General features: G+C 45.9%; 2 protein-coding genes across 9 annotated transcripts in view; one reads left to right on the top strand and one right to left on the bottom strand.

Moving 5' to 3' along the window:
- The window catches only part of kcnh1a (potassium voltage-gated channel, subfamily H (eag-related), member 1a), a 49,062-nt gene extending 35,415 nt beyond the window's left edge, over positions 1-13,647 (top strand). For 2 of the 5 annotated variants that reach the window (XM_027176636.2, XM_047821290.1), the window contains 2 exons: positions 544-740; positions 12,146-13,645. In XM_027176636.2, the coding sequence (XP_027032437.2) occupies positions 544-740; positions 12,146-13,003 (1,055 nt within the window). In that variant the 3' untranslated portion in view covers positions 13,004-13,645. Of the gene's footprint in view, positions 1-543; positions 741-12,145 lie in introns of all 5 variants that reach the window. The other 3 variants (XM_027176637.2, XM_027176639.2, XM_027176640.2) reach the window with 3 other exon arrangements.
- Positions 13,648-17,021: 3,374 nt separating this feature from the next.
- The window catches only part of hhat (hedgehog acyltransferase), a 20,033-nt gene continuing 12,054 nt past the window's right edge, over positions 17,022-25,000 (bottom strand). For 2 of the 4 annotated variants that reach the window (XR_007144492.1, XR_007144491.1), the window contains exons 9-13: positions 24,147-24,182; positions 19,158-19,359; positions 18,659-18,803; positions 18,075-18,347; positions 17,022-17,462 (exon numbers count right to left, since the gene is read on the bottom strand). Coding sequence is in view for 1 of the 4 variants with exons in the window: in XM_027176647.2 (XP_027032448.2) it covers positions 17,377-17,462; positions 18,659-18,803; positions 19,158-19,359; positions 24,147-24,182 (469 nt within the window). In the remaining 3 variants the exon portion in view is untranslated. The remainder of the gene's footprint in view (positions 17,463-18,074; positions 18,348-18,658; positions 18,804-19,157; positions 19,360-24,146; positions 24,183-25,000) is intronic. The other 2 variants (XR_007144493.1, XM_027176647.2) reach the window with 2 other exon arrangements.

The following is a 25,000-nucleotide window of genomic DNA, read 5'->3' as shown; positions in this document are numbered from 1 at the left end:
CTGACATGCAAATCATCTACAGCCTGGGCTCATTATCTGTGTGTGTGTGTGTGTGTGTGTGTGTGTGTGTGTGTGTGTGTGTGTGTGTGTGTGTGTGTGTGTGTGTGTGTGTGTGTATGTGTGTGTGTGCGTGTGTGTGTGTGTGTCTGTGTGTCTGTGTGTGTGTGTGATTTTTTTCTGCATAGTAAAGGTCTAGCCGAATAATGAATTTGCTCTCTAATCTAAGTGGAAAGTGAGATGAAATGGACAGTTTGATAAAAAGATACAGACAAATTGACACAGACAGACAGACAGGTACAGACAGACAGACAGACAGGTACAGACAGACAGGTTCAGACAGACAGGTACAGACAGACAGACAGGTACAGACAGACAGACAGGTACAGACAGACAGACAGACAGACAGGTACAGACAGACAGGTACAGACAGACAGACAGGCAGGTACAGACAGACAGACAGGTTCAGACAGACAGACAGACACATGATTATACAACACATATGATTGTGTGTGTACATGTGCACATATATGTGTGTGTGTGTAGGAAAAGGCGACGTGTTTGGAGATGTGTTCTGGAAGGAGGTGTCATTAGCACAGTCATGTGCTAATGTGCGAGCACTAACATATTGTGACCTGCATGTGATTAAACGTGATGCTCTTCATAAAGTTCTGGAGTTTTACACACCGTTTTCCAACCACTTCTCACGCAACCTGCTGCTGACCTACAACCTCCGTAAACGAGTGAGTATCACATACACACAGAAATCCCACAGTAGAGAAGTTGTAAGGAAGACGTGTTAATGCAGTGTTGTGGTGTTGATGCAGTGTTGTGGTGTTGGTGCAGTGTTGTGGTGTTGGTGCAGTGTTGTGGTGTTGATGTTGTGTTGTGGTGTTGGTGCAGTGTTGTGGTGTTGGTGCAGTGTTGTGGTGTTGATGCAGTGTTGTGGTGTTGATGTTGTGTTGTGGTGTTGGTGCAGTGTTGTGGTGTTGATGCAGTGTTGTGGTGTTGATGCAGTGTTGTGGTGTTGATGCAGTGTTGTGGTGTTGATGTTGTGTTGTGGTGTTGGTGCAGTGTTGTGGTGTTGATTCAGTGTTGTGGTGTTGATGTTGTGTTGTGGTGTTGGTGCAGTGTTGTGGTGTTAATGCAGTGTTGTGGTGTTGATGCAGTGTTGTGGTGTTGATGCAGTGTTGTGGTGTTAATGCAGTGTTGTGGTGTTAATGCAGTGTTGTGGTGTTGATGTTGTGTTGTGGTGTTGATGTTGTGTTGTGGTGTTGATGCAGTGTTGTGGTGTTGGTGCAGTGTTGTGGTGTTGGTGCAGTGTTGTGGTGTTGGTGCAGTGTTGTGGTGTTAATGCAGTGTTGTGGTGTTGGTGCAGTGTTGTGGTGTTGGTGCAGTGTTGTGGTGTTGGTGCAGTGTTGTGGTGTTGGTGCAGTGTTGTGGTGTTGATGCAGTGTTGTGGTGTTGGTGCAGTGTCGTGGTGTTGGTGCAGTGTCGTGGTGTTGGTGCAGTGTCGTGGTGTTGGTGCAGTGTCGTGGTGTTGATGCAGTGTCGTGGTGTTGATGCAGTGTTGTGGTGTTGATGCAGTGTTGTGGTGTTGATGTTGTGCAGCAGGATGTCCGATTAATAAGGAGCTTGTAGCTGTAACATCATCAATCACAGCACAAAAACTCTCAATCTGCTGCTATTCTGAGAGCAGAATGTCATTTTCTCTCTCTCTCTCTCTCTCTCTCTCATTGTCCCCCCCCTCTCTCTCCCGCTCTCTCTCTCTCTCACATTGTCCCCCCCCCTCTCTCTCTGTCTCTCTCTCTAACTCTCTCTCTCTGTCTCTCTCTCTCACTCTCTCTCTCTCTCTCTCTCTCTCTCTCTCACTCTCTCTCTCTCTCTCTCTCACTCACACACACACACACACACACACACACACACACACACACACACACACACACACACAGTTTAAGAAAAACAAAAGGTATGTGTGTTATTTTGGATTGTAATGTGGATTTAGTCACAAATGAATTTTATATTAATGCTCCATGTGGTGTAATGAGCTCAGGCTGGTGCTTCGTGCAGACTGACGTCACTTGGACTCTTAGTTCCAATGAAAGGAAATTGTAAAACTACACATACAGAGATGTTCTCTATACAACTGTGAGACTTTGTAGAAAATGGGTGTGTTGGTCATCTGTGTGCTAAATGTGGTGCAGAAACAGAGCCAGGGTTTAATCTGATTAAACAAGAGTGTGTGTCAGTGTTGACGTTATATCATGAAGGTGATGAATGTGTGTAATGTGACGATGGTCAGCATGACGGACACCATGACATTTTTTTTGTTAACACTTGTAGTAGACTAATGCTGAGAGTGGACGGTGTCCATCCCAGTTGGCAAGGTGCTGCGTTTCCTGCAGCAGAGCACATAGTTTAAGAACAGGTTTAGTTATGCAGGCTAATCCGACAGGCTGCTAGCTACATTGAGCTGTCACCCAGGGTTCATAATATGGAGACTGTTTCCTAAAATATAAACTATAATCAGTCAGAAAATGTGTTTTAATAACCTTTTAGTAACCACTATTATAAATTGTTGTATAAAGGACATTATTTACATTTACATTATTTCCTGTCAAATGTCGCACAGCTTGGGCTCTGGAATCCAACTCCTTGAGAGAGGCTGGACTCTCTACTACTCTGGAGTTGCCCATGGTGAGAGGCGGCGGGCTGGTGTGGGCTTGCTCATAGCCCCCCAGCTCAGCAACCATGTGTTGGAGTTCACCCCGGTGAACGAGAGGGTCGTTTCCCTGCTCCTTCGGGTCGGGGATAGGTCTCTCATGGTTATTTGTGCTTATGGGCCAAATGGCAGTGTAGAGTACCCGACCTTCTTAGCGTGTCTGGAAGGGGTGCTGGAAAGTGCTCCGACCGGGGACTCCGTCGTTCTACTGGGGGACTTCAACGCTCACGTGGGCAGTGACAGTGACACCTGGAGGGGCGTGATTGGGAGGAACGGCCCCCCCTGACCTGAACCGAGTGGTGTTCTGTTATTGGACTTCTATGCTAGTCACAGTTTGTCCATAACGAACACCATGTTCAAGCATAAGGGTGTCCATCAGTACACATGGCACCAGGACACCCTAGGTCGGAAGTCAATGATCGACTTTGTGGTTGTTTCATCTGGTTGTTTCACACTCGGGTAAAGAGAGGGTCGGAGCTGTCAACTGATCACCACCTGGTGGGGAGTTGGATCCGATGGCGGGGAGGAAGTTGGACAGACTTGGCAGACCCAAACGTACTGTGAGGGTCTGCTGGGAACGTTTGACAGAGTCTCCGGTCAGAGAGATCTTCAACTCCCACCAGCAGAGCTTCAATCAGATCCCGAGGGAGGGTGGAGACATTGAGTCCGAGTGGACAATGTTCTCCACCTCCATTGTCGACGCGGCCGCTCGGAGCTGTGGCCGTAAGGTCTATGGTGCCTGTCGTGGTGGCAATCCCCGAACACGATGGTGGACCCCAGAAGTAAGGGATGCCGTCAAGCTGAAGAAGGAGTCCTATCGAGCCTGGTTGGCTCAGGGGACTTCGGAGGCAGCTGATAGGTACCGAAGGGCCAAGCGAGCTTCAGCTTGGGTGGTTACGGAGGCAAAAACTCGGGTCTGGGAGGAGTTCGGTGAGGCCATGGAGAAGGACTATCGGTTGAGATCCACCCTGATGAGATCCACCCTGAGTACCTCAAGTCTCTGGATGTTGTGGGGCTGTCTTGGTTGACACGCCTCTGCAACATCGCATGGAGGTTGGGGACAGTGCCTCTGGACTGGCAGACTGGGGTGGTGGTCCCTCTGTTTAAGAAGGGGAACCGGGGGGTGTGTTCCAACTATAGGGTGATCACACTCCTCAGCCTCCCCGGAAAAGTCTATGCCAGGGTACTGGAGAGGAGAATTCGGCCGATAGTCGAACCGCGGATTCAGGAGGAACAATGCGGGTTTCGTCCCGGTCGTGGAACACTGGATCATCTCTATACCCTCGCCAGGTTGCTGGAGGGTTCATGGGAGTTTGCCCAACCAGTTCACATGTGTTTTGTGGATTTGGAGAAGGCTTTCGACTGTGTCCCTCGTGGTGACCTGTGGGGGGTGCTCTGGGAGTATGGGGTCCGGGGCCCTCTGTTAAGGGCTGTCCGGTCCCTATATGACCGGAGCAGGAGTTTGGTTCGCATTGCCGGCAGTAAGTCAGACTTGTTCCCGGTGCATGTTGGACTCCGGCAGGGCTGCCCTTTGTCACCGGTCCTGTTCATTATTTATATGGACAGGATTTCTAGGCGCAGTATGGGGCCGGAGGGAGTCCGGTTTGGGACCACAGGATTTCGTCTCTGCTTTTTGCAGATGATGTTGTCCTGCTGGCTTCCTCAAACCAGGACCTTCAGCGTGCACGGGGACGGTTTGAAGCCGAGTGTGAAGCGGCGGGGATGAGAATCAGCACCTCCAAGTCCGAGGCCATGGTTCTCAGCCGGAAAAGGGTGGCTTGCCCCCTTCAGGTTGGTGGAGAGCTCCTGCCTCAAGTGGAGGAGTTTAAGTATCTTGGGGTCTCGTTTACGAGTGAGGGAAGGATGGAGAGGAGATCGACAGGCGGATTGGTGTATCTTCTGCAGTGATGCGGTCGATATACCGATCTGTTGTGGTGAAGAAAGAGCTGAGCCACAAGGCGAAGCTTTCTATTTATCGGTCGATCTACGTTCCTACCCTCACCTATGGTCATGAACTTTGGGTCATGACCGAAAGGACGAGATCCCGGATACAGGCGACCGAAATGAGTTTCCTCCGTAGGGTGGCTGGGCGCTCCCTTAGAGAGAGGGTGAGGAGCTCGGTCACTCGGGAGGAGCTCTGAGTAGAGCTGCTGCTCCTCCACATTGAGAGGGGTCAGCTGAGGTGGCTCGGGCATCTGTTTCGGATGCCTCCTGGACGCCTCCCTGGGGAGGTGTTCCGGGCATGTCCAACCGGGAGGAGGCCCCGGGGAAGACCTAGGACACGCTGGAGGGACTATGTCTCTCGGCTGGCCTGGGAATGCCTCGGTATTCCCCCGGAAGAGCTGGAGGAAGTGTCTGGGGAGAGGGAAGTCTGGGCATCCCTGCTTAGACTGCTGCCCCCGTGACCCGGCCCCGGATAAGCGGTAGAAGAAGAAGTGTTACCCAAATGAGCCTGGGTCCTCTCAAGGTTTCGTCCTCATATCATCTCAGGGAGTTTTTCCTTGCCGCCGTAGCCTCCAGCTTGCTCATTAGGGATAGGGATAGATATATAGTGTTTTAAATTTAATCTTTAATTGTATGTATTCATTTATTTATATTTGTATTCGTATTTTTCTTCTTATTATACATTTTTATATTCTTTTTCTTTCTTCTGTTTCTATACCTCTGTAAAGCTGCTTTGAGACAATGGGAATTGTTTAAAAGCGCTATACAAATAAATGGAATTTGATTATAAATCATTATTAAACCCTGAGAGTGGGATTATAAATCATTCCTTCCTGATCTACATCTGTGAACTGTATAAACAGAAAATCCAGTTGTGTAATCAGAGCTAACTGTCTCGATCTGAACATCAGCAAACCAATGAGCTGGTTGTGGGCTTCTTAAAGTGGAAGCAGCAGAGTCAAGTCTCAGTCAGCCTGGAGTCAGCCTCTGAGTCCTCAGATGTATCCAGATTCAAGTCAGTTATTAGATGAAATATATTAGATGACTTGTCACTGAATCATTAGTGTTATAGCCATACATTAGTGTTCTGTGAATTTAATTGTGTATAAAGGCCATCTCAAGGGTGTATAGAGTCGAGTAAATAAAGGTGCTGGTGTGTGTATGGAAGAGGTTTGGTGAGAGATATTTACTTGTTAACTGTACAGACATTTGTAATTTCTTATAGATCTTTCTTCAGACCCTTTAAGTGAATAAAATACACTACTTTACACACCAAATGATGAAGAAGAAAATATTGTTATTATCTGTTCTGAAAACTGGCACAGTGTGTGTTTACTGCAGTGTGTGTTTACTGCAGTGTGTGTTAGGCTGCAGTGTGTGTTAGGCTGCAGTAAAGCCTCATGCTGATCACAGGCATATGGAGGTAGGAGAATTCTGGCAGGATTAACCAGTATACAATAACCAGTGTGTGTGTGTGTGTGTGTGTGTGTGTGTGTGTGTGTGTGTGTGTGTGTGTGTGTGTGTGTGTGTTTGGCTATGTAAAGCAACTTACTAAAGAATCAGTGTGAACAGCAGTCAGGAGGGTAATGAGATTGCATAAATCCGGTGTATTGTGTGTTGGTGTCAGAAAGTTTCTGAAGCTGGTTGCACAAATGAGTATCGTGTTTACGTTTCTTTTCTGGTCCTCAATGGCATGTCATACTCTGTATGGTTTATGTATGACAAATAGAATGTTGTATGTGAATTATATTTCAATTTATTTGTAAATAATTGTAGAGCAGTGATTGATCTACTGGGGGTTGGGGGGGGGGGGGGCAGCTACAACTTTCAATTTACAAGACTTTAATTAGCTGCTGCAAACATATTGGTGCCAGATCCCATAGCCACCTTTAGAGGCGTTGCGTGAGTCCTTGCCTCGACGAGTCAGTATATTCTGTAAAGCTCACTAACTCACATTGTAAATTCACATTGTCTCAAAGCAGCTTTACAGAAGTATATACACAGAAGAGAAAAAAATAAATAAATATATATAATAGGGTAATAATAATTAAAAAAAAAATATTAAAATAAATAAATGAATACATACATTTGAAGTTTAAAATTAAATAAAAAATATTATATATAATATAAATAATAAATAAATAATATATAGCCCTACCCCTAATGAGCATGCCAGAGGTTACGGTGGCAAGGAAAATCTCCCTGAGATGATATGAGGAAGAAACCTTGAGAGGACCCAGGCTCAGAAGGGAACCTCATCCTCATTTGAGTGACACTGGACAGGAAATAATGTAAATGTAAATAATGTCATTTCTGCAAGTTTATAATAGTACAACCTTGATCTTATGATCTTGTGATATGTATGTGAGCTTCCAACAATCACTGCTGCACATGATGTAATAGAAAGACCATCCAGAGTTACTCTGTAATCAGAAAGCTTACTTCTGACTGTCTGTGGTCCTGGTACAAGATCTTCTGTGTGTCTGTGGTCCTGGTACAAGAACTTCTGTGTGTCAGAGTTAAACAGGAGGAAGTTAGTAAGTGTCCACTGTCTGATGTCCTTCACACAATCTTCAGTCTTATTAATGTGGTGTCTCACATCTGACTGAGCTGAAACATACAGCTGTGTGTCATCAGTGTAACTGTGGAAGCTAATACCATGATTCCGAATAATTGCACCAAGGGGCAGTATATATAGGGAGAAAAGCAATGAGCCTAAAACAGAACCTTGTGGAACACCAAACATTACCTTTTGAGTAGTCACCATTTAACTGATAGCGATCTTTCAAATAAGACCTGATCCAGGAGAGAGCTGTCCCTTTAACACCAACACGTTCTAGCCTATCAAGTAGTACTATCAAGTCAATGGTATCAAAAGCTGCACTAAGATCCAGTAACACCAGTAAAGAGACACAACCCTGATCAGAGACCAGTAACAGGACATTTACCACTTTAACCAGCGCTGTATCTGTGCCATGATGAGGCCGAAATCCTGACTGATACATTACATGTCTATTATTCCTATGTAGGTCTGAACATAACTGCTGAGCTACAAACTTTCTAGGATCTTGGGGATAAAGGGGAGGTTTGATGTTGGCCTATAGTTGGACAGCTGGCTTGGATCGAGGTCAGGTTTTTTAATAAGGTTTAATAACCGCTAGCTTAAAGATTTTGGCTCATAGCCATGCTAAGAGAAGATTGCGTGTGTGTGAGTGCGGTGACAAACAAGTCTGATTGTTGCTTAGTTCTTGATGTCCAACTGTTTAAGGGCCTGAATTGCCTGTGCGAAGAAGCTCCTCCTCATTCTCTCTGTGTTAGTCTTTAGGAAGCGGAAACACTTCTCCGACCACAGCAGAAAGAAGAGTCCATTGTTTGTATGGCTGAGTTTCTTCACTGTCTTCCTGGCCTTGGTCCAGCTTCGCTTGCTGTAGATGGACTGCTGGTCAGGGAGCTCCGTTTGAATGATGCTCTTAGCTGATCACACCACACTATAGACGCTATAGCTTTTACTCCTTTCTCCTTCAACTGTTAATGAGTAAAGTCCTGTCCTTTGCTGCTACTCTCTTAAGACAATTAGTACCAAACATATATCTCAATAATTCATTCAAATAACCAAGTCATTACAATTATGTGCGATTTTTTATATTTTTTTACAGTGTATTCTGTTTATTCTAAAACATTCTCTTTTTTAAACCTCTTAATTTAAATTCCTTTATAGTTTTATGTTTAGATGCCCTTGTTGCTGTCTGAGAGTTCCAATGTAAATATCGTTGTATTGTATACAATGACACTAAAGTACCTTACCGTATGATCTATCTCTTTGTCATTTTAAATGAGACACTTCCATTATTTGTCTCCTGACTTGGTCTGCAACAGGTGGTATATGTCAGAATTAACATCCACATGAACTCTAGGACTCAAGGATTTCCAGCAGAATATTGCCCAGATCATAACCATGCTGTACCGGTTCACCCTTTTCCCCAGATCAGAGACACAAACACAGCCTCCACATGATTGCTCCATGGGTCCAGTTCTTGGTCCATGGTCAGGAGCTTTGGGTGGTGTACATGAGTTAAAATGGTCATTCTGACACTCTGCAGCTACGCAGCTCAATGTGCAACATGCTGTGATACTCTGTGTGATCTTGCTCCTTTCTATCAGATATAGCATTTACTTTTGTGTTACAGTAGCTCTTCTGTGGAATCGGACTAGTTGGCCTTTACCCCCCATGTGCATCAATTAGCCCTGAGAAAATACTGTTAAAGACCAAGCACCTTCAAGGCTCTGATCATGGCAGCACAAAAACAGCCTCTAATTTCTGTTCACATAAATCAAATTTAGCAGATGAAGCCAAATGCTTTCTTTAGGCATTCCTTAAACCAAAAATAAAAGTCTTAAAAGAAAATATTTCAATAAGTGAATAAAACAAGTTCTGTAAAAATCCCCAATTGGTGATTTCATATAAATATATTTTTAACATACAGTAGGTTACAAAAAGTCTATTCATGTGTTTGTCATTATGTATTTGTCATCGGTTCCCTGTATGTATTTAACCCTGAGTAGTGGTTGTCCTTTATGGCTGTTACGTGTGTTCCAGTTCCTCGTCCCGGTTTGTCTTTTCCTTGCCTGGATTACTTTGTGTTTTTGTTTAAGTAAAATCTTTACCTGCACGTGGATCCTCTGCCTCATCGTTCTGTGCACGTTACAGAACGACCAACCATGCTATGGATCCAGCGGTGAGGATTTTACGCCTTCATCAGGGGAGTCAGAGGATTTTGTAGAGGAATTCTCTGAACCCTGTTATAAGGTAAAATTTAATGACTCTGCTCTCAATGACATTTTCCGATATGGTTTGTCAAGTGAAATTTCACAGTTAATGCCATCACGTACTCCACACTGGATTCTAGGACAAAACATACACTTTGCTTTGAGGTTAAGTGGATCTATTTTCATTGTGGGTGTCACAGAGGAGGAACACATCAAGCCTGCCATGCCAAAGCCTGCTCACATCATGCCTAACACGCCAGTGCCTGCTCATGTCATGCCTTACACCAGTCCCTGCTCACCTCATGCCTCACGTCATGCCATGCTGGGTAGATGGCTGTTCAAGTCATGCCTGCCAGGTCAGTGCCTGCTCAAGCCATGCCTGCCGGGTCAGCGCCTGCTCAAGTCATGCCTGCCGGGTCAGCGCCTGCTCAAGTCATGCCTGCCGGGTCAGCGCCTGCTCAAGTCATGCCCGCCGGGTCAGCGCCTGCTCAAGCCATGCCCGCCGGGTCAGCGCCTGCTCACGTCATGCCTGCCGGGTCAGCGCCTGCTCAAGTCATGCCCGCCGGGTCAGCGCCTGCTCAAGTCATGCCTGCCGGGTCAGCGCCTGCTCAAGTCATGCCTGCCGGGTCAGCGCCTGCTCACGTCATGCCTGCCGGGTCAGCGCCTGCTCACGTCATGCCTGCCAGGTCAGTACCTGCTCACAACATGGCCACCACTTCTGAGCCTAGCCACAAAATGGCCTCTGTGCAAGAGCCCTCAGCCAGGATGGCTGCTGTGCCATAGCCTGGTCTTACCAATAACTACATTTCATGTTGCTGTGATGGCCATTTGGTGTGTTTGGGCCAAATATTGTTAATCAGCTCAAGAATCAAAGGCCACTTCCACACAAAGAGCTGGCCTGCCATGATGCAACCACGGAGGTCAATCCCTACTTTCCCATCTGCCATGATGCAACCACGGAGGTCTTCCTGAGTTTAACACCTGCCGCGATTTTACCACGGAGGTCGTTCCTGCATTTCACAGCTGCCAAGATGCGACCATGGAGGTCCTTATTGAGATTCCCGTCTGCCAAGCTGCAACCACAGAGGTTGTTCCTGAGTTTCCTGTCTGCCAAGATGCGACCATGGAGGTTGTGCACTTATGCCATACTGTAAAAATGGAGGTCGTTCATGAACCTTTTGCTTTGCCTTGGTCACCTGTTCGGCCAGAGCTCTACAATCTAAGTCTACCATTGCACCAGGACCTTCTGCTTCCATAATTTGGGACCACCACTGCACCAGGACCTTTTACTACATGGCCTAGGTCCTCCAGTGCTCCATAATCTAGGTCCACCACTGCACTAGGACCTTCTGCTTCATGGCACAGGTCCTCCAATGCTACATAATCTGGGACCACCATCGAACCAGGACCTTCGGCTCCACCTCCCACTTCTACCAATGCTTCATGGTCCAGGTCCCCCATTGTACCACGATCCATTGCCCCATGGTCTAGGTCCACCACTGTTCCATCATCTAGGACAAGGATCCAGCTCCAGTCCCACTTTATGGGACTATCCCTCCATCTCACCCCCCTCCACCTTTCCAACACCCTCACAGACTCTTTTAAGGGCATCAGGAGCTGCCCATCGAGGGGGAATTATGTAACATTGGTTTTGTGTTTTGTCTTGTGTTCTGAATTTCATGTCATTTATTTTGTAACCTGTTTTTTGTGTCTTGCTTCCCTCGCCCTCGTGTTCTCTTGCCTTGTGTATGTGTCATGTTCTCAGTGGTTGTTGTTAGTCATGTGTTCCTGTTCTCATTTGTCATTGGTTCCCTGTAAGTATTTAACCCTGAGTGTTTCCCTTGTTGTTTGTTGCCGGTGTTCCTGTTTCTCGTCTCATATTGTCTCTGCCTTTTCCTGGATTACTTTGTGTTTTTGATTAAATAAAACCTTTACCTGCACTTGGATCCTCTACCTCAATGTTCTATGCACATTACGATATTGCAGGAAATAAAAGCATTGGCAGTGATGGCATGGTGCAGAACTCTTCAATGAGCTTCATTCTGGTTTATCATCTAAATTTAGTTTGCAGTTTTTTAAAAAAAAAAACCTTTTTGCTAAAGAAAACAACACTAGGTTTTTATAAACCATATTTACCTTTAACTTGCAAGAAATCTAAACACAGAGATTTTCCCAGAAAGGCCCTGCTAAGTCCTCCTGTCCAGGTGAGAGGACCATGCTATGATCTATGTTCTTGGTGTTTGGGGTAGCTGCTCCTCTGCAGTGATCTACAGCAGTGTTCTTGCATCAGAATTTGAGAATGTCCTACCATTTTTTTCAGCAGCTAAGTAACCGCCTAGTGGTAAGGTGTTGGACTACTGATCAGAAGTACACAAATTCTAATCCCAGGACCAATAAGGCCTTAACCCTTAATTGCTCAGGTGTATAAACTGAAATAAAGTGTAAGTCACTCAGGATAAATGCCAGAAATGTAAAATGTAAATGCCCATGTGGATCAGATGTGCAGCTACTTTTAATGTGTTTTCACTCCTGCCAGGTTCACTAGATTTATTGTTATTGTTTATCAAAGTAAACTGATAAATCTATAAAAACTGCAGTTGCTATTTAATATTTTAAAAAATGTCCACAGAGTTAGCTTTTCTAATGTGTCTTTTGTAATTGTGTTAAATAATACACTATTGAGGAATTTTGTGTGTGTGTGTGTGGTTTTCCCAGATTGTGTTTAGGAAGATCAGTGATGTGAAGCATGAGGAAGAGGAGCGGCGGAAGAGGAAGAATGAGGCACCACTTGACCTACCCCCTGATCATCCAGTGCGTCGTTTGTTCCAGCGATTTAGGCAACAAAAAGAGGCACGAATAGCTGCAGAACGGATCAGTCATGATGAGCTGGATGTTGAGAAGGGCCAGGCCCACAAAGACATCATCACACCTGACCCTGTGGCCACCACTAGCATTGTAACGGTCACCGAGAGCCCGGCCACGCCCACTCCCTCAAGTTCCAGGCCTAGTCATGTGCGGAAAGCCTCAGACCGGGAAAAACTGCAAGCACCTAATGCGCTTGGAATTTTCCAGGCATCAGAGTGCCGTGGCGCTCGGGGTTGGGCAAGATTCAGGGAGAGCAGGGCTAAACCAGAAAGATGGGCCAATGTAGCTAAAGCTGAGTCAATGGAAACTCTTCCTGAATGTGGCTGCAAATCACCTGAGCCCGGGAATCTGAAAAAGACAGACTCTTATGATAGTGGCTTTACCAAGAGTGACCTGAGGCTGGATGAAGGGGGTGGAACTGGAACACCTACAGACCGAAGTTTGGTCAGTCAACTGGACAAAAATCCACCGGTCACTGTCCCGCCCATCCCTGAATATGCACTTCACAGTGCGCTGCTCGATCTGCGTGCTGAGCTTAGGATCGAGTTAACATCACTCGGAAACCGCATTAGAGCACTCGAGTCACACTTATGTGAAGTTTTGCAGCTGCTTCGCGACAGACACGCTTCAACAACACACACTCCTCCGTTATTTGACATTTCACGTCCCGCATCACCCGAATCGGACACAGAGGACATCTTCTCCTAAAGGAAGCAAGGTTCACTCACAGAAGAAGTGAAAGTCTCTGTAATGAGAGGAATACCAGACATTATTAACATTATTGATGAGAAAATTGCATTTTTACTAAATAAATGCTTCTTAAATTTGAACCAAACACTTTATTTTTTTAATACGATTAGCAGTGGAGATGTAATGCTGATGTAGCAGTCAGTCACCCGAAATCTTCAGTGTAAATCACTTTTAGTCCACATGACCACACTCACTTTGTCTGTGATGTCACATACACTACGTCCTCAGTTATGTTATAAAGCCCAAAGTCCTTTTCTTAGCGATGTCACAGACATGTTGAAGTTCACATGGCTTCCTGTCATCTATAAACATTAACTAGATAATGCTTTGTAGCTCAGTGGTGGAACACTGTAATGGAGGATTCTGGTGTGTGGTGTATTTTCTTGTTGCCGTTCTGCTCCTAAACACATTCAGAGCAAATCTGTCCACAGAACACGACCAGAATTATGGTAGATTGTGGTTTAAACTCAGTTCTGCTTTTCATTGCTGCACAGTTTCATTCTCAGAGTCCCAAGCTTCAATACCAGTGCAGACACACACACACACACACACACACACACAGCTTGACAAGTTCTGAATAAAGATAAATTCTATAACTAATCTCTAACAGACACACACACAAATGTCAAATGCATTCAAGCTTCTGTAGATTTAAAAAAACATTAAATATTATTTATTGTGATAAAAAATTTGTATTCAAATTCACATTTTATTTGTCACATACATAAACATACATAAACATACATAAACATACATGGTATGTCATAATGAAATGTGTTTTACTTATAGTGAGAAGTACAAGAAAATGTAAAAATGTAGAAGCATAAGAAAGATAGAGGAAAATTAAACATAGATCTATGAATCTAGATATAAAAGATACAATAAATATAAATAAAAAATAAAAACAGATCTGTGTAATTGCAGTGAATGAGGTGGAATGTGGATGAGTGTTATATATAATTTAGATCTATGGTTATATACATGATAATGTACAAAGTAATGTAAAGTGACCAGTGTAAAGAGTCCCAAAGTGATGTGTGCAGTGTGCAACGTGTCCGTCTGAGACAGTAATGTCATGTGTGAGTCCATAGACACCTCCTGTCGGTCGAGGGCTCGGACGGCCTGTGGGAAGAAGCTCCTCCTCGTTCTCTCGGTGTTTGCCTTCAGGGAACGGAAACACTTTCCCGACTGCAGCAGAAAAAAAGTCCATTGTTGGGATGGCTGACCTTCATGACCTTCATGATCTTCATGATCTTCCTGGCTTGCTGTAGATAGACTCCAGGGCAGGAAGCTCAGTGTGGCTGGTACGTTCGGCTGCCCACACCACCCTCTGGGGAACTCGTCTGTCCTGTTTGTTAGACTGTTCTGCTTCCTGTCAGGATGCTTGCAATGGTGTAAGTGTAGAAGGTCCCTTAAGCGCCTGAGGTGGAACAGACGCTGCTGAACCAGAGTGTTAATGTGACATGACAGGTTAGGCTTTATATTGGTAGGCTTTGGAGAACATTCTGCATCACAATGACCCCACACACCCCTCACACATACTCCTAACCCCACACACCCCTCACACATACTCCTAACCCCACACACCCCTCACACATACTCCTAACCCCACACACCCCTCACACATACTCCTAACCCCACACACCCCTCACACATACTCCTAACCCCTCACCCAACACACTAACTCCTAACCCCACACACCCTCACACCATACTCCCTAAACCCCACACACAACTCACACATATCCTAAACCCCACACCATCACACATACCCTAACCCTCAACACATACATCCTAACCCACACCCCTCACACATACTCCTAACCCCACACACCCCACACACATACTCCTAACCCCTCACACATACTCCTAACCCCACACACCCCACACACATACTCCTAACCCCACACACCCCTCACACATACTCCTAACCCCACACACCCGTCACACATACTCCTAACCCCACACACCCGTCACACATACTCCTCACCCCACACACCCGTCTCACATACTCCTCACCCCACACACATACTCCTAACCCCTCACACATACTCCTAACCCCACACACATACTCCTAACCCCTCACACATACTCCTAACCCCACACACCCCTCACACATACTCCTAACCCCTCACACATACTCCTAACCCCACACACCCCTCACACATACTCCTAACCCCTCACACATACTCCTAACCCCACACACATACTCCTAACCCCACACACCCCTCACACATACTCCTAACCCCTCACACATACTCCTAAACCCAAACACCCCTCACACATACTCCTAACCCCTCACACATACTCCTAACCCCACACACCCCACACACATACTCCTAATCCCACACACCCCACACACATACTCCTAACCCCACACACCCCTCACACACTCTTCACTCTCCTGCCATCTGGTAAAACATGGGGTCTACTGCTTACACTATTCTTACAGTAAGAGGATAGTCAACCGTCTCTGACTCCAGTGTGTCAGGGATTTCACTCCAGCTCGAGTGTTTTGTGTTCCCCGTATTGCAGGGGCAGACAAGGAGAATTGAACCATGTTTTATCACTGTATTGATGACAATCCTTTCAAGAGCTCTGCCACTGTTTTTTCCATGTATGAGACGGAGCAGTTGCTCTCACACCTGACCGACTCTCCCACAGACAACAGCATGTCCTTCACCTGCTCTCCACTCTCAAGCACCATGGAACCCCATGCTGGTGAGAAACATCTCTCTCATGGCATCCCACTCATTACCACCCACCTTCAACTGCTTACAGCCACTCACACACACACATTCACTCACTCACTCACACACACACACACACACACACACACACACACACATATATATATATATATAAAGGATGATTTGAATAAAACCAAAAATGGATCAAAATAAACAGTCCACAAAGCTGGGTAGATACCAAACATCTCTTCCCCTTTGGCATTGTGCAGACAGAGAGAGAACCTGGCTGCTTGACAAGTCTAACTCTGAACAATAATTGTAGTATAAAAACTTAGCACCAAAAGAGAAAATACTTCACTCAAGGCCGTGAGGTCAGACAGAACTGCAGCAGGATTTAAATTCACTATCGGTCAAAAATGGGGTAAATGTTTTATGTTGCTCGATTTACTTTCATCTGTGTTTCTGTGATGTTCTGCGTGAGGTGTGTGTGTCGTGTGTGTGTGTGTGTTGTGTGTGTGTCGTGTGTGTTGTGTGTGTGTTGTGTGTGTCGTGTGTGTGTGTTGTGTGTGTGTCGTGTGTGTGTCGTGTGTGTCTGTGTTGTGTGTGTGTGTCGTGTGTGTGTTGTATGCAGCAGGTACTGTTATAATTTGTTCATTTACAAAAACATTTTTGGAAATAATTTGGCAGGAAACATTTCACTAAAGCTCTCTTGAATTGAATTTGCAGACAAAAATATTCAAAGATAGACAGACAGACAGACAGAGGCCCAGAGACAGAGACACAAAAATGTGTGTATATGTGTGTGTGTGTGTGTGTGTGTGTGAGAGAGAGAGAGAGAGAGAGAGAGAGAGAGAGAAGGAGCAAAAGGAAAAAAAGGAACAATTGGATAAAAACCTGGCAGCAGATCTGAGAAAGATGAGAGTGTGTGATCAGGAATAAAACACACTCACACACACACACACACACACATATGCACGCACACACGCATGCACGCACCCACACACAGGAACACACACGCGCACACACATGCACACACGCGCACGCGCACGCACACACACACACACACACACACACGCGCGCGCACACAAACACACACACACACACACACACATATGCACGCACACACGCATGCAGGCACCCACACACAGGAACACACACGCGCACACACATGCACACACGCGCACACACGCGTACACACACACACACACACAAACACACACACACGCACACACACACACACACACACACACACACACACACAAACACACACACACACACAGGCACGCATGCACGCAGCATAAAAAAAGTTTATTTATGCACAAAGAAGCAGCTCCTGTTGTCACTGAGTACTGAAGGTCTGATAACAAGGAATTATTAAAATAATAATTAGTTGCATTTGAAATTTTGACCTTTATAAATGATCAGATACGAGTGTTTTTATAAACCATATAAACATGAATAAATAACAGCAGTAAATGCATAAATCCATTTAAGCACAAGAAGAATCAGCACCCACTCCACTCCACCACCCCCCCCCCCGCCCACTCCCACCACACACACATACACCCAAACTCCACACACACTCCACCTGTCGCACTGCACCACAGTGGTCTCAGTCAAAATGAGCTAAAATTTACAATCTTCATGTCTTCTTTCTGTCCATCTCCAGTCCAACCTGTGCAAAACAGTACAGACACCCAAGCACAGGAAGTGCTATGGAGGACCAGCCTGGGGAAGAGAGGGAGGGAGGGAGGGAGGGAGGGAGGGAGGGAGGAAGGGAGAGGGGGGGAGAGAGAGAGACAGACATTCTCAATTTCTGATTGCCCTTCAGCTTTTTCACAATGTTATTGGCAACTTAATGTGTGTTTTGTCATGACAACAGACACTTAAGAATGTCCTGACCCCCTCTGACACACACACACACACACACACACACACACACACACACACACACACACACACACACACACACACACACATACTTAAACTGAAGGGGGTAAGAAGAGCTCTACTGGTGTATCTACAGTTTAGCTTTTGTCCCATTAAGTAGCGTGGGCACATTTTAGCATTTTTAATTGTATTATCTGTAATTTGCTGCCTTTAATTAAGGCTGAAATATAACGTATAGCACTTGTGATGGCAGCGGAAGCAGCGCCGCCTTTCATCAGCATTTTCACGCTCCTCCTGCTACTGCAGCGATGGTGATGAATAGACAGCAAGGCTTGAGCACCATGTTTGTTCTGGACAGCCGGAGAGTGCATGGTGGCAAGGTGCGGAGAGCGCATGGTGGCAAGGTGCGGAGAGCGCATGGTGGCAAGGTGCAGAGAAACTAATGCTCACCCCAGACTATGTTCAGCCCTCTAAGTAGCCACACTGGTGGGGGATGTGGGCATTAACACAGCAGCCACCACTGGAAGCCAGTCTACTGCAGCAAGCCATGTCCCAGGAGCTGGCCCAATGCATGCACGCCACCACCACAGAGATCACAGCACCTTGCTAACGTTCACGCTGCAGGAGGAGCGGCCTGAAGAGAACTGGGCCCAGATTCTGGCCCCATTTCTCTGAGGATGATGATTTCACTCTGAGCGACGATGATGCCAGTGATTACACCACCTTAAAGCAAGAAATGTTAATACGCTGTGGCCAGTTGTCTGTCAACACCACAGCGGAGGCGGCGTACCACCGGTGGGCCTACAGGGCTGGGCACAACTGCAGCCCATGAGACTGCTGGATATTTTATAATCACTGTCAACTTTGACTCACTCATTAAGGACATATTTATAAATTCTTATAGTGAATTTACAGATTTCTGTAAAGCTGCTTTTTGACAAAGTGTTGAATTAATTTAACTGAGCTTTTGTGCGTGTGTGTGTGTGTGTGTGTGTGTGTGTGTGTGTGTGTGTGTGTGTGTGTTATTGACATACCTTGCATAAAAACCCTCTCCCAATACACACGGCCAATGTGAATTCCTCCCAGAAAAACCAGATTCGACAGAATTAACATAGCCGTGGAAAAAGCAGAGATAAGCGCAAGGCCACGCCTCCTCATGGACGGCGACAGAGAACATGTCTGTAAGTGGGGGTGGGGGAGGGGTGGAGGGTAGTAGAGAGAGACAGCAAGAAAGAACAAGAGCAGGAGAGAGGTTATTATAAAAAATCTGCATTAATGTATTCTAAACTAGGTTTGTGCTCAGAATTTTACACACACACACTTGCGCACACACACACACACTCGTACACACACACACTCGCACACACACACACACACACACTCGCACACACACACACACTCGCACACACACACACACACACACACACACTCGCACACACACACACACACTCGCACACACACACACACACACACACACACACTCACTCGCACACACACACACACACACTCGCACTGTGGCCTGTGTGTACTCACAATGGCAGAATGAAGAGGAGGCCAGCAGAGAAAGTGTGTGATGCTGTTCTCTAATATCACACACACACAGTTGAGCAGGGCCCAGCACTGCAGGTAGTCATGGCAACCGTGCCACAAACACACAAAGCTGAACGTCATCGCCATGGAGATAAGCTTATGGAAAAGCCCATGCTGAGAACCTCCCAAAGGAATGTACACATACCTGAATACACACACATTTTCTGAGTGTACAACACAGTTTAAACAGAGTGTCACGTCACCGTGTGTACGTATTAAAGACACAACATTAACATGGGGGTGGAACACATAACATGCTGAATAATCAGAGTACTTTGAGTTGCTCTCCGATATTTGGTCCATTCTTGGATTTTTCACCATTCACTTTCTTCTTTGCAGCTGAATTTTATTCATATTTTAAATTCTAGTTGCATTCATTTCTGGTCCATGCAGAACTTTACACCTTTCTCCAGAAACTCAAAATATCAAAAACAGGGTAGGAGTAGCTGTAAACAGTTGGTTATTGGGTTGATTTGCCTTTAATATGCCTATATACCTGTCCAGGATGGTCCTGTCTGTGCGGGCATCTCCTGCAGGCCCTGGCTGTGGACAAGAAAGCTCTCAAACCTTTTTACTCTGTTAAAACCAAGTGACCACGTCTGGGTCATCTGACTCCTCCCTGGACCACGGCAACAGAGGCGGCTGGCATACAAGGATGCATTAAAATTGTGTGAGGCCAGAAGATGCTTGGGTGAGGGAGTTCTGAGCATTCTCTGCCCATGGGAGGAGCTCGCTACAGCTCTGATGATCTTGGCTCCAGTACGTCTACGTGTAACAGCAGAGTTCTTGATTTAGTCACACTGCCTGACCATTTCATTGGGGATTGTAGCTTAAAGAGATATTCATGCTGATTTGTTTCTCACAGAAGGCCCTCCAGACACATGACGTGAACTGACCCCGGAGTCCTCTGGTATGAACATGTGCCTGAACAATTCCTTGGCAGTATAGACCTGAGAAGGCCCTTTAGCAGTACCAGTTTGCATGACTTGGAGAATGCTCATTAATATCCAGCCTGGTCACAATAGAAGCTCAGCTGGAGGCATAAGCTATGTTGTCATTCCTGAAGATAAACATGAGTTCAGCCAATTTGCATGGGTTCAGGTGCTCCAGGGGTCAGGGGGTCCGGTAGTGTCCGAGTGTGTGGGGGCCAGTTATGGATCAAGTTCAATGCACAGTCAGCGTTATTTACTGTATGCCAGGGTGGTATTTTAATCCCCACAGGTGAGTTGGACCGTGTTGTAGAGGCCTTCTCAAAATACGACTTTCAATGGCAGGTTGTTCCATCCACTCTGGGGAGCCAATATATGAAACTTAACTGCATAATCCGCAGCAGAGTGACAGCCTTAGTAAAGCTGAGGGATCTGAACAGAGACGTTGTATGAGCCAACAGCAGGATACTCAAATACTACATTTTGGAACAGTTGTGAGAACAGACAGCTGCTGCCCAATCCAGAGCTCTACCGGTGAGCATCATCATCAGGAATGCATACTTGTTAGCACTGTCACAGTGTCTGGTTGTGGATTGAAAAGAAAATTTATATGTAACACACTTTTAGAGGAAAGTCTTGCGGCTGACTGAGCAGGGCATTATGAATTGGATGGATTGGCTTGTGGTGAAGTCTCCTGTAAGAATGAGGCTGCAGAACCATGTGCAGTGCAGGAAGGGACTTTTAATGAATAAAGTATCAACAAAACCAGAACAATAAGTGAGGTTCCGGGTCGTAGAGAAACAGGCAAAGAGTAAAAACACAGTAAGACAACAGCATAGCAAACAAAACTGACATGGGCCAAAATCCAAACAGCAATAATCCAAAAAAGAATAAAGGTCATATGCAGTTAATAATGGCATAAACAAATGGCTAGGTACTTAGCAAAGAGTAACGATACTTCACATCTGGTGAAGTATCGTTTTTGGAAAGTAAAAGTGTATTAAACATTAGTAAACTTAAGGTACATTATCAAACAGTAGCCCCGCCCCTAGCCCCGCCCACAGCCCCTGACACAAGCGGTTCTTAAGTCTACACCAGCGACGTTTTGGTGCTATTTAAGAACCACTTTTCCTGGTTCAGACCCGGTGCTTTGGCTGTCGGAAAAGAAAGAACTGGTTCTAAATTAGGCTCCGAAACTGCAGTCAAACTGCCTCGGTGGGAAAGGGGCATATTTGAGGCATTCAGGAACCCCAAAGACCCCAAAAAAATTCTGTGGCCCTGGACAGAGGTCACAGGAACATCAGGACAGAGATGTTTAAATACAGAACTACTGAACTGCAGGTCCTTATTAAAACGGTTCCACCTGGTTCTCCAAGCTGGCTGCTATACACAACTTGGTGCTGCTGTCTCCTACTGACCAGAAAACTGTTTCAAAACAAGGCCAAATGTCAGTGCACTCTGGGAAACACTGCAATAGAGCCCACGACACACTGCAATAGAGCCCACGACACACTGCAATAGAGCCCACGACACACTGCGATAGAGCCCACGACACACTGCGATAGAGCCCACGACACACTGCGATAGAGCCCACGCTACACTGCGATAGAGCCCACGGCACACTGCAATAGAGCCCACGACACACTGCAATAGAGCCCACGCTACACTGCGATAGAGCCCACGACACACTGCGATAGAGCCCACGACACACTGCAATAGAGCCCACGACACACTGCAATAGAGCCCACGACACACTGCGATAGAGCCCACGACACACTGCGATAGAGCCCACGACACACTGCGATAGAGCCCACGACACACTGCGATAGAGCCCACGACACACTGCGATAGAGCCCACGACACACTGCGATAGAGCCCACGACACACTGCGATAGAGCCCACGACACACTGCGATAGAGCCCACGACACACTGCAATAGAGCCCACGCCACACCGCAATAGAGCCCACGACACACCGCAATAGAGCGCACGACACACCGCAATAGAGCGCACGACACACTACAATAGAGCCCACGACACTGCAATAGAGCCCACGACACACTGCAATAGAGCCCACGACACACTGCAATAGAGCCCACGACACACTGCAATAGAGCCCACGACACACTGCAATAGAGCCCACGACACACTGCAATAGAGCCCACGACACACTGCAATAGAGCCCACGACACACTGCAATAGAGCCCACGACACACTGCAATAGAGCCCACGACACACCGCAATAGAGCCCACGACACACCGCAATAGAGCCCACGCCACACTGCAATTAACTGAGGCTCAGAAGGCTTTGATCGTTGAACATACACACCCTCGACAAACACTTTTGTTAGACTGACATTTATAGCATTTGGCAGACTTCCTTATACAGACCAACATCATACTTAAGTGCCCAGCAGGTAGCTTTGTGGTCCTGGGACTCAAACTCACAATCTCCCAATCAGTAGTCCAGTACCCTAACCACTGAGATACCACTTACCATTACACCGTTAACATACAACATGCTTTGGCCACAATTTGATTCTACATTCATGCCAATCCAGAAGTGTGTGTGTTTGTGTGTGTGTGTGTGTGTGTGTGTGTGTGTGTGTGTGTGTGTGTGTGTGTGTGTGTGTGTGTATAAGTGTTGGTGACTCAGGAACCTCTCACACACCTCCACTTTCTGAACTCCCACAATTACAGTCCATTTAAAAGCTCATTAACACCACTCCAAATGCAATTTAACAGACACACACACACACACACACACACACACACACACACACACACACACACACACACACACACACACAGTATGAATATGCAGATGAGGTCACTGCTCTCCTCCACACATCTTATTCAGAAGCAGTAAGAGACGGAGATAAAGCAAAATAATCTGTGTTCTTCAATCATTGAGATCTGAAGATGAGGAGAGTGATGAAGAGCTTTTACTGAGAGTGAGACAGGTGGGAATGATGGAGTGCTCTCTGGGAGAGTGAGACAGGTGGGAATGATGGAGTGCTCTCTGGGAGAGTGAGACAGGTGGGAATGATGGAGTGCTCTTTGGGAGAGTGAGACAGGTGGGAATGATGGAGTGCTCTTTGGGAGAGTGAGACAGATGGGAATGATGGAGTGCTCTCTGGGAGAGTGAGACAGGTGGGAATGATGGAGTGCTCTTTGGGAGAGTGAGACAGGTGGGAATGATGGAGTGCTCTCTGGGAGAGTGAGACAGGTGGGAATGATGGAGTGCTCTCTGGGAGAGTGAGACAGGTGGGAATGATGGAGTGCTCTTTGGGAGAGTGAGACAGGTGGGAATGATGGAGTGCTCTCTGGGAGAGTGAGACAGGTGGGAATGATGGAGTGCTCTCTGGGAGAGTGAGACAGCTTCATGGTGTCCATCGAATATTTTCACAATATTTGCTCTTGCACTCATTTATATGTTTTAATAAATTCTATTTTAATATATAGGACACAAACAGAGATGTGTGTAGCTCTTTATAGCTTTATTTCATATGTGCATATTCTCACACACACACACACACACACACACACACACACACACACACACACACACACACACTGGCGTGACTCCAGTTGGCCACTCGATCGTCTTCCTCTCACTAAACACATGCAGATTTGAAGTACTGCCAGTGGATGAACCCTGAGCTAATCCTGCTCTTCTGCTCAGTCCATATCAGTGTCAGAGTTTTGGGGGGTGTGGGGTGGTGCGAATGGTGTAGGCGTGGATTGGGGGGGTACATTAACATGGGGGAGAGCCATTAGAATAGGTGGACATTAATGGAGAAGGGGGAATTGATACAAAACAGAGCACTAGCATAGGGCATTAGTACAGAGACAAGGAATTAGCATGGGGTAACTTAAGGGAATTTTTATTGTGTAATTTACGTGAGAAAGAAACAGACAAACAGGGAGATTACATCATCATATTACATCATCACATTACATCATCATATTACATCACACACACACCCCACACCCCCACATACCTGATGAGCCATCTGTACAGCCCCACATCAAAGTGCCTGAAAGTTGAGAAATAATAACAGATCAGAACAATTATATTCTTTTTGTTTATTTATATCACCTGGAAACAGGATCACCATGGTTACAGGAGATTATGGTCTGTGTCTGCATTTAAACTAATGATTTTTTTATCATTATTTTTTAGTGCGGTCATGTTAATAGGTTGCATTTTTCCCGTTTGCCTCCTGTTAAGGTTTTCACATCAGATCTAGTGTATATGTAACATTCACTATGGACAACACTGAGCTTCATCACCGTGCTGTGAGCTTCAAAACAGCTTCTTACAGCTTTACTGATATCGTCATCAATAGATATCATTGCTCTTATATCTGAAATAAAACAGTTTAATTCACTCTGAACCCCATCCAGCTGAGACTGACAGACTGAGCTACACACCAAGCAGGACTGAGGCTGGAAACACAGCTATTAAGTCTTCAGTTCATCACCTGAGAATTGAATGAAAACGGAGCTGCACATGAGCCGTGCTTCCATAATTAATCTCCTGTGTTTTCCAGAACTACTGTCACACCTGTTAGGATGGAGGTTTGAGCCTGAGCTACTGCTCTGACATCAGTTTAGACAATTCTCCTTTAAAAGCTCAAAACAGGAATGAAATCAGTGCGAGCAGAAATGTATCCTGTATCTAAAGCCACTGCAATCAACACTTTAGCCCCACTGTCACAGCTGGTCCTTACAGGGGTAAGAAAAAGAATGTGAATCTTTTTTTTTTTTTTGGGGGGGGGGGGGGGGCATTAAGCAATAAATAATAAAAAAAAATTTATCCAAATTTCTTGTGCTGTTATTAAACATATTAAAG

Source organism: Tachysurus fulvidraco, chromosome 12, assembly GCF_022655615.1.
Source record: "Tachysurus fulvidraco isolate hzauxx_2018 chromosome 12, HZAU_PFXX_2.0, whole genome shotgun sequence".
Classification (NCBI taxonomy): domain Eukaryota; kingdom Metazoa; phylum Chordata; class Actinopteri; order Siluriformes; family Bagridae; genus Tachysurus; species Tachysurus fulvidraco.
Note: the sequence above shows the minus strand (reverse complement) of the source record. Positions and strands in the feature narration are given on the sequence as shown.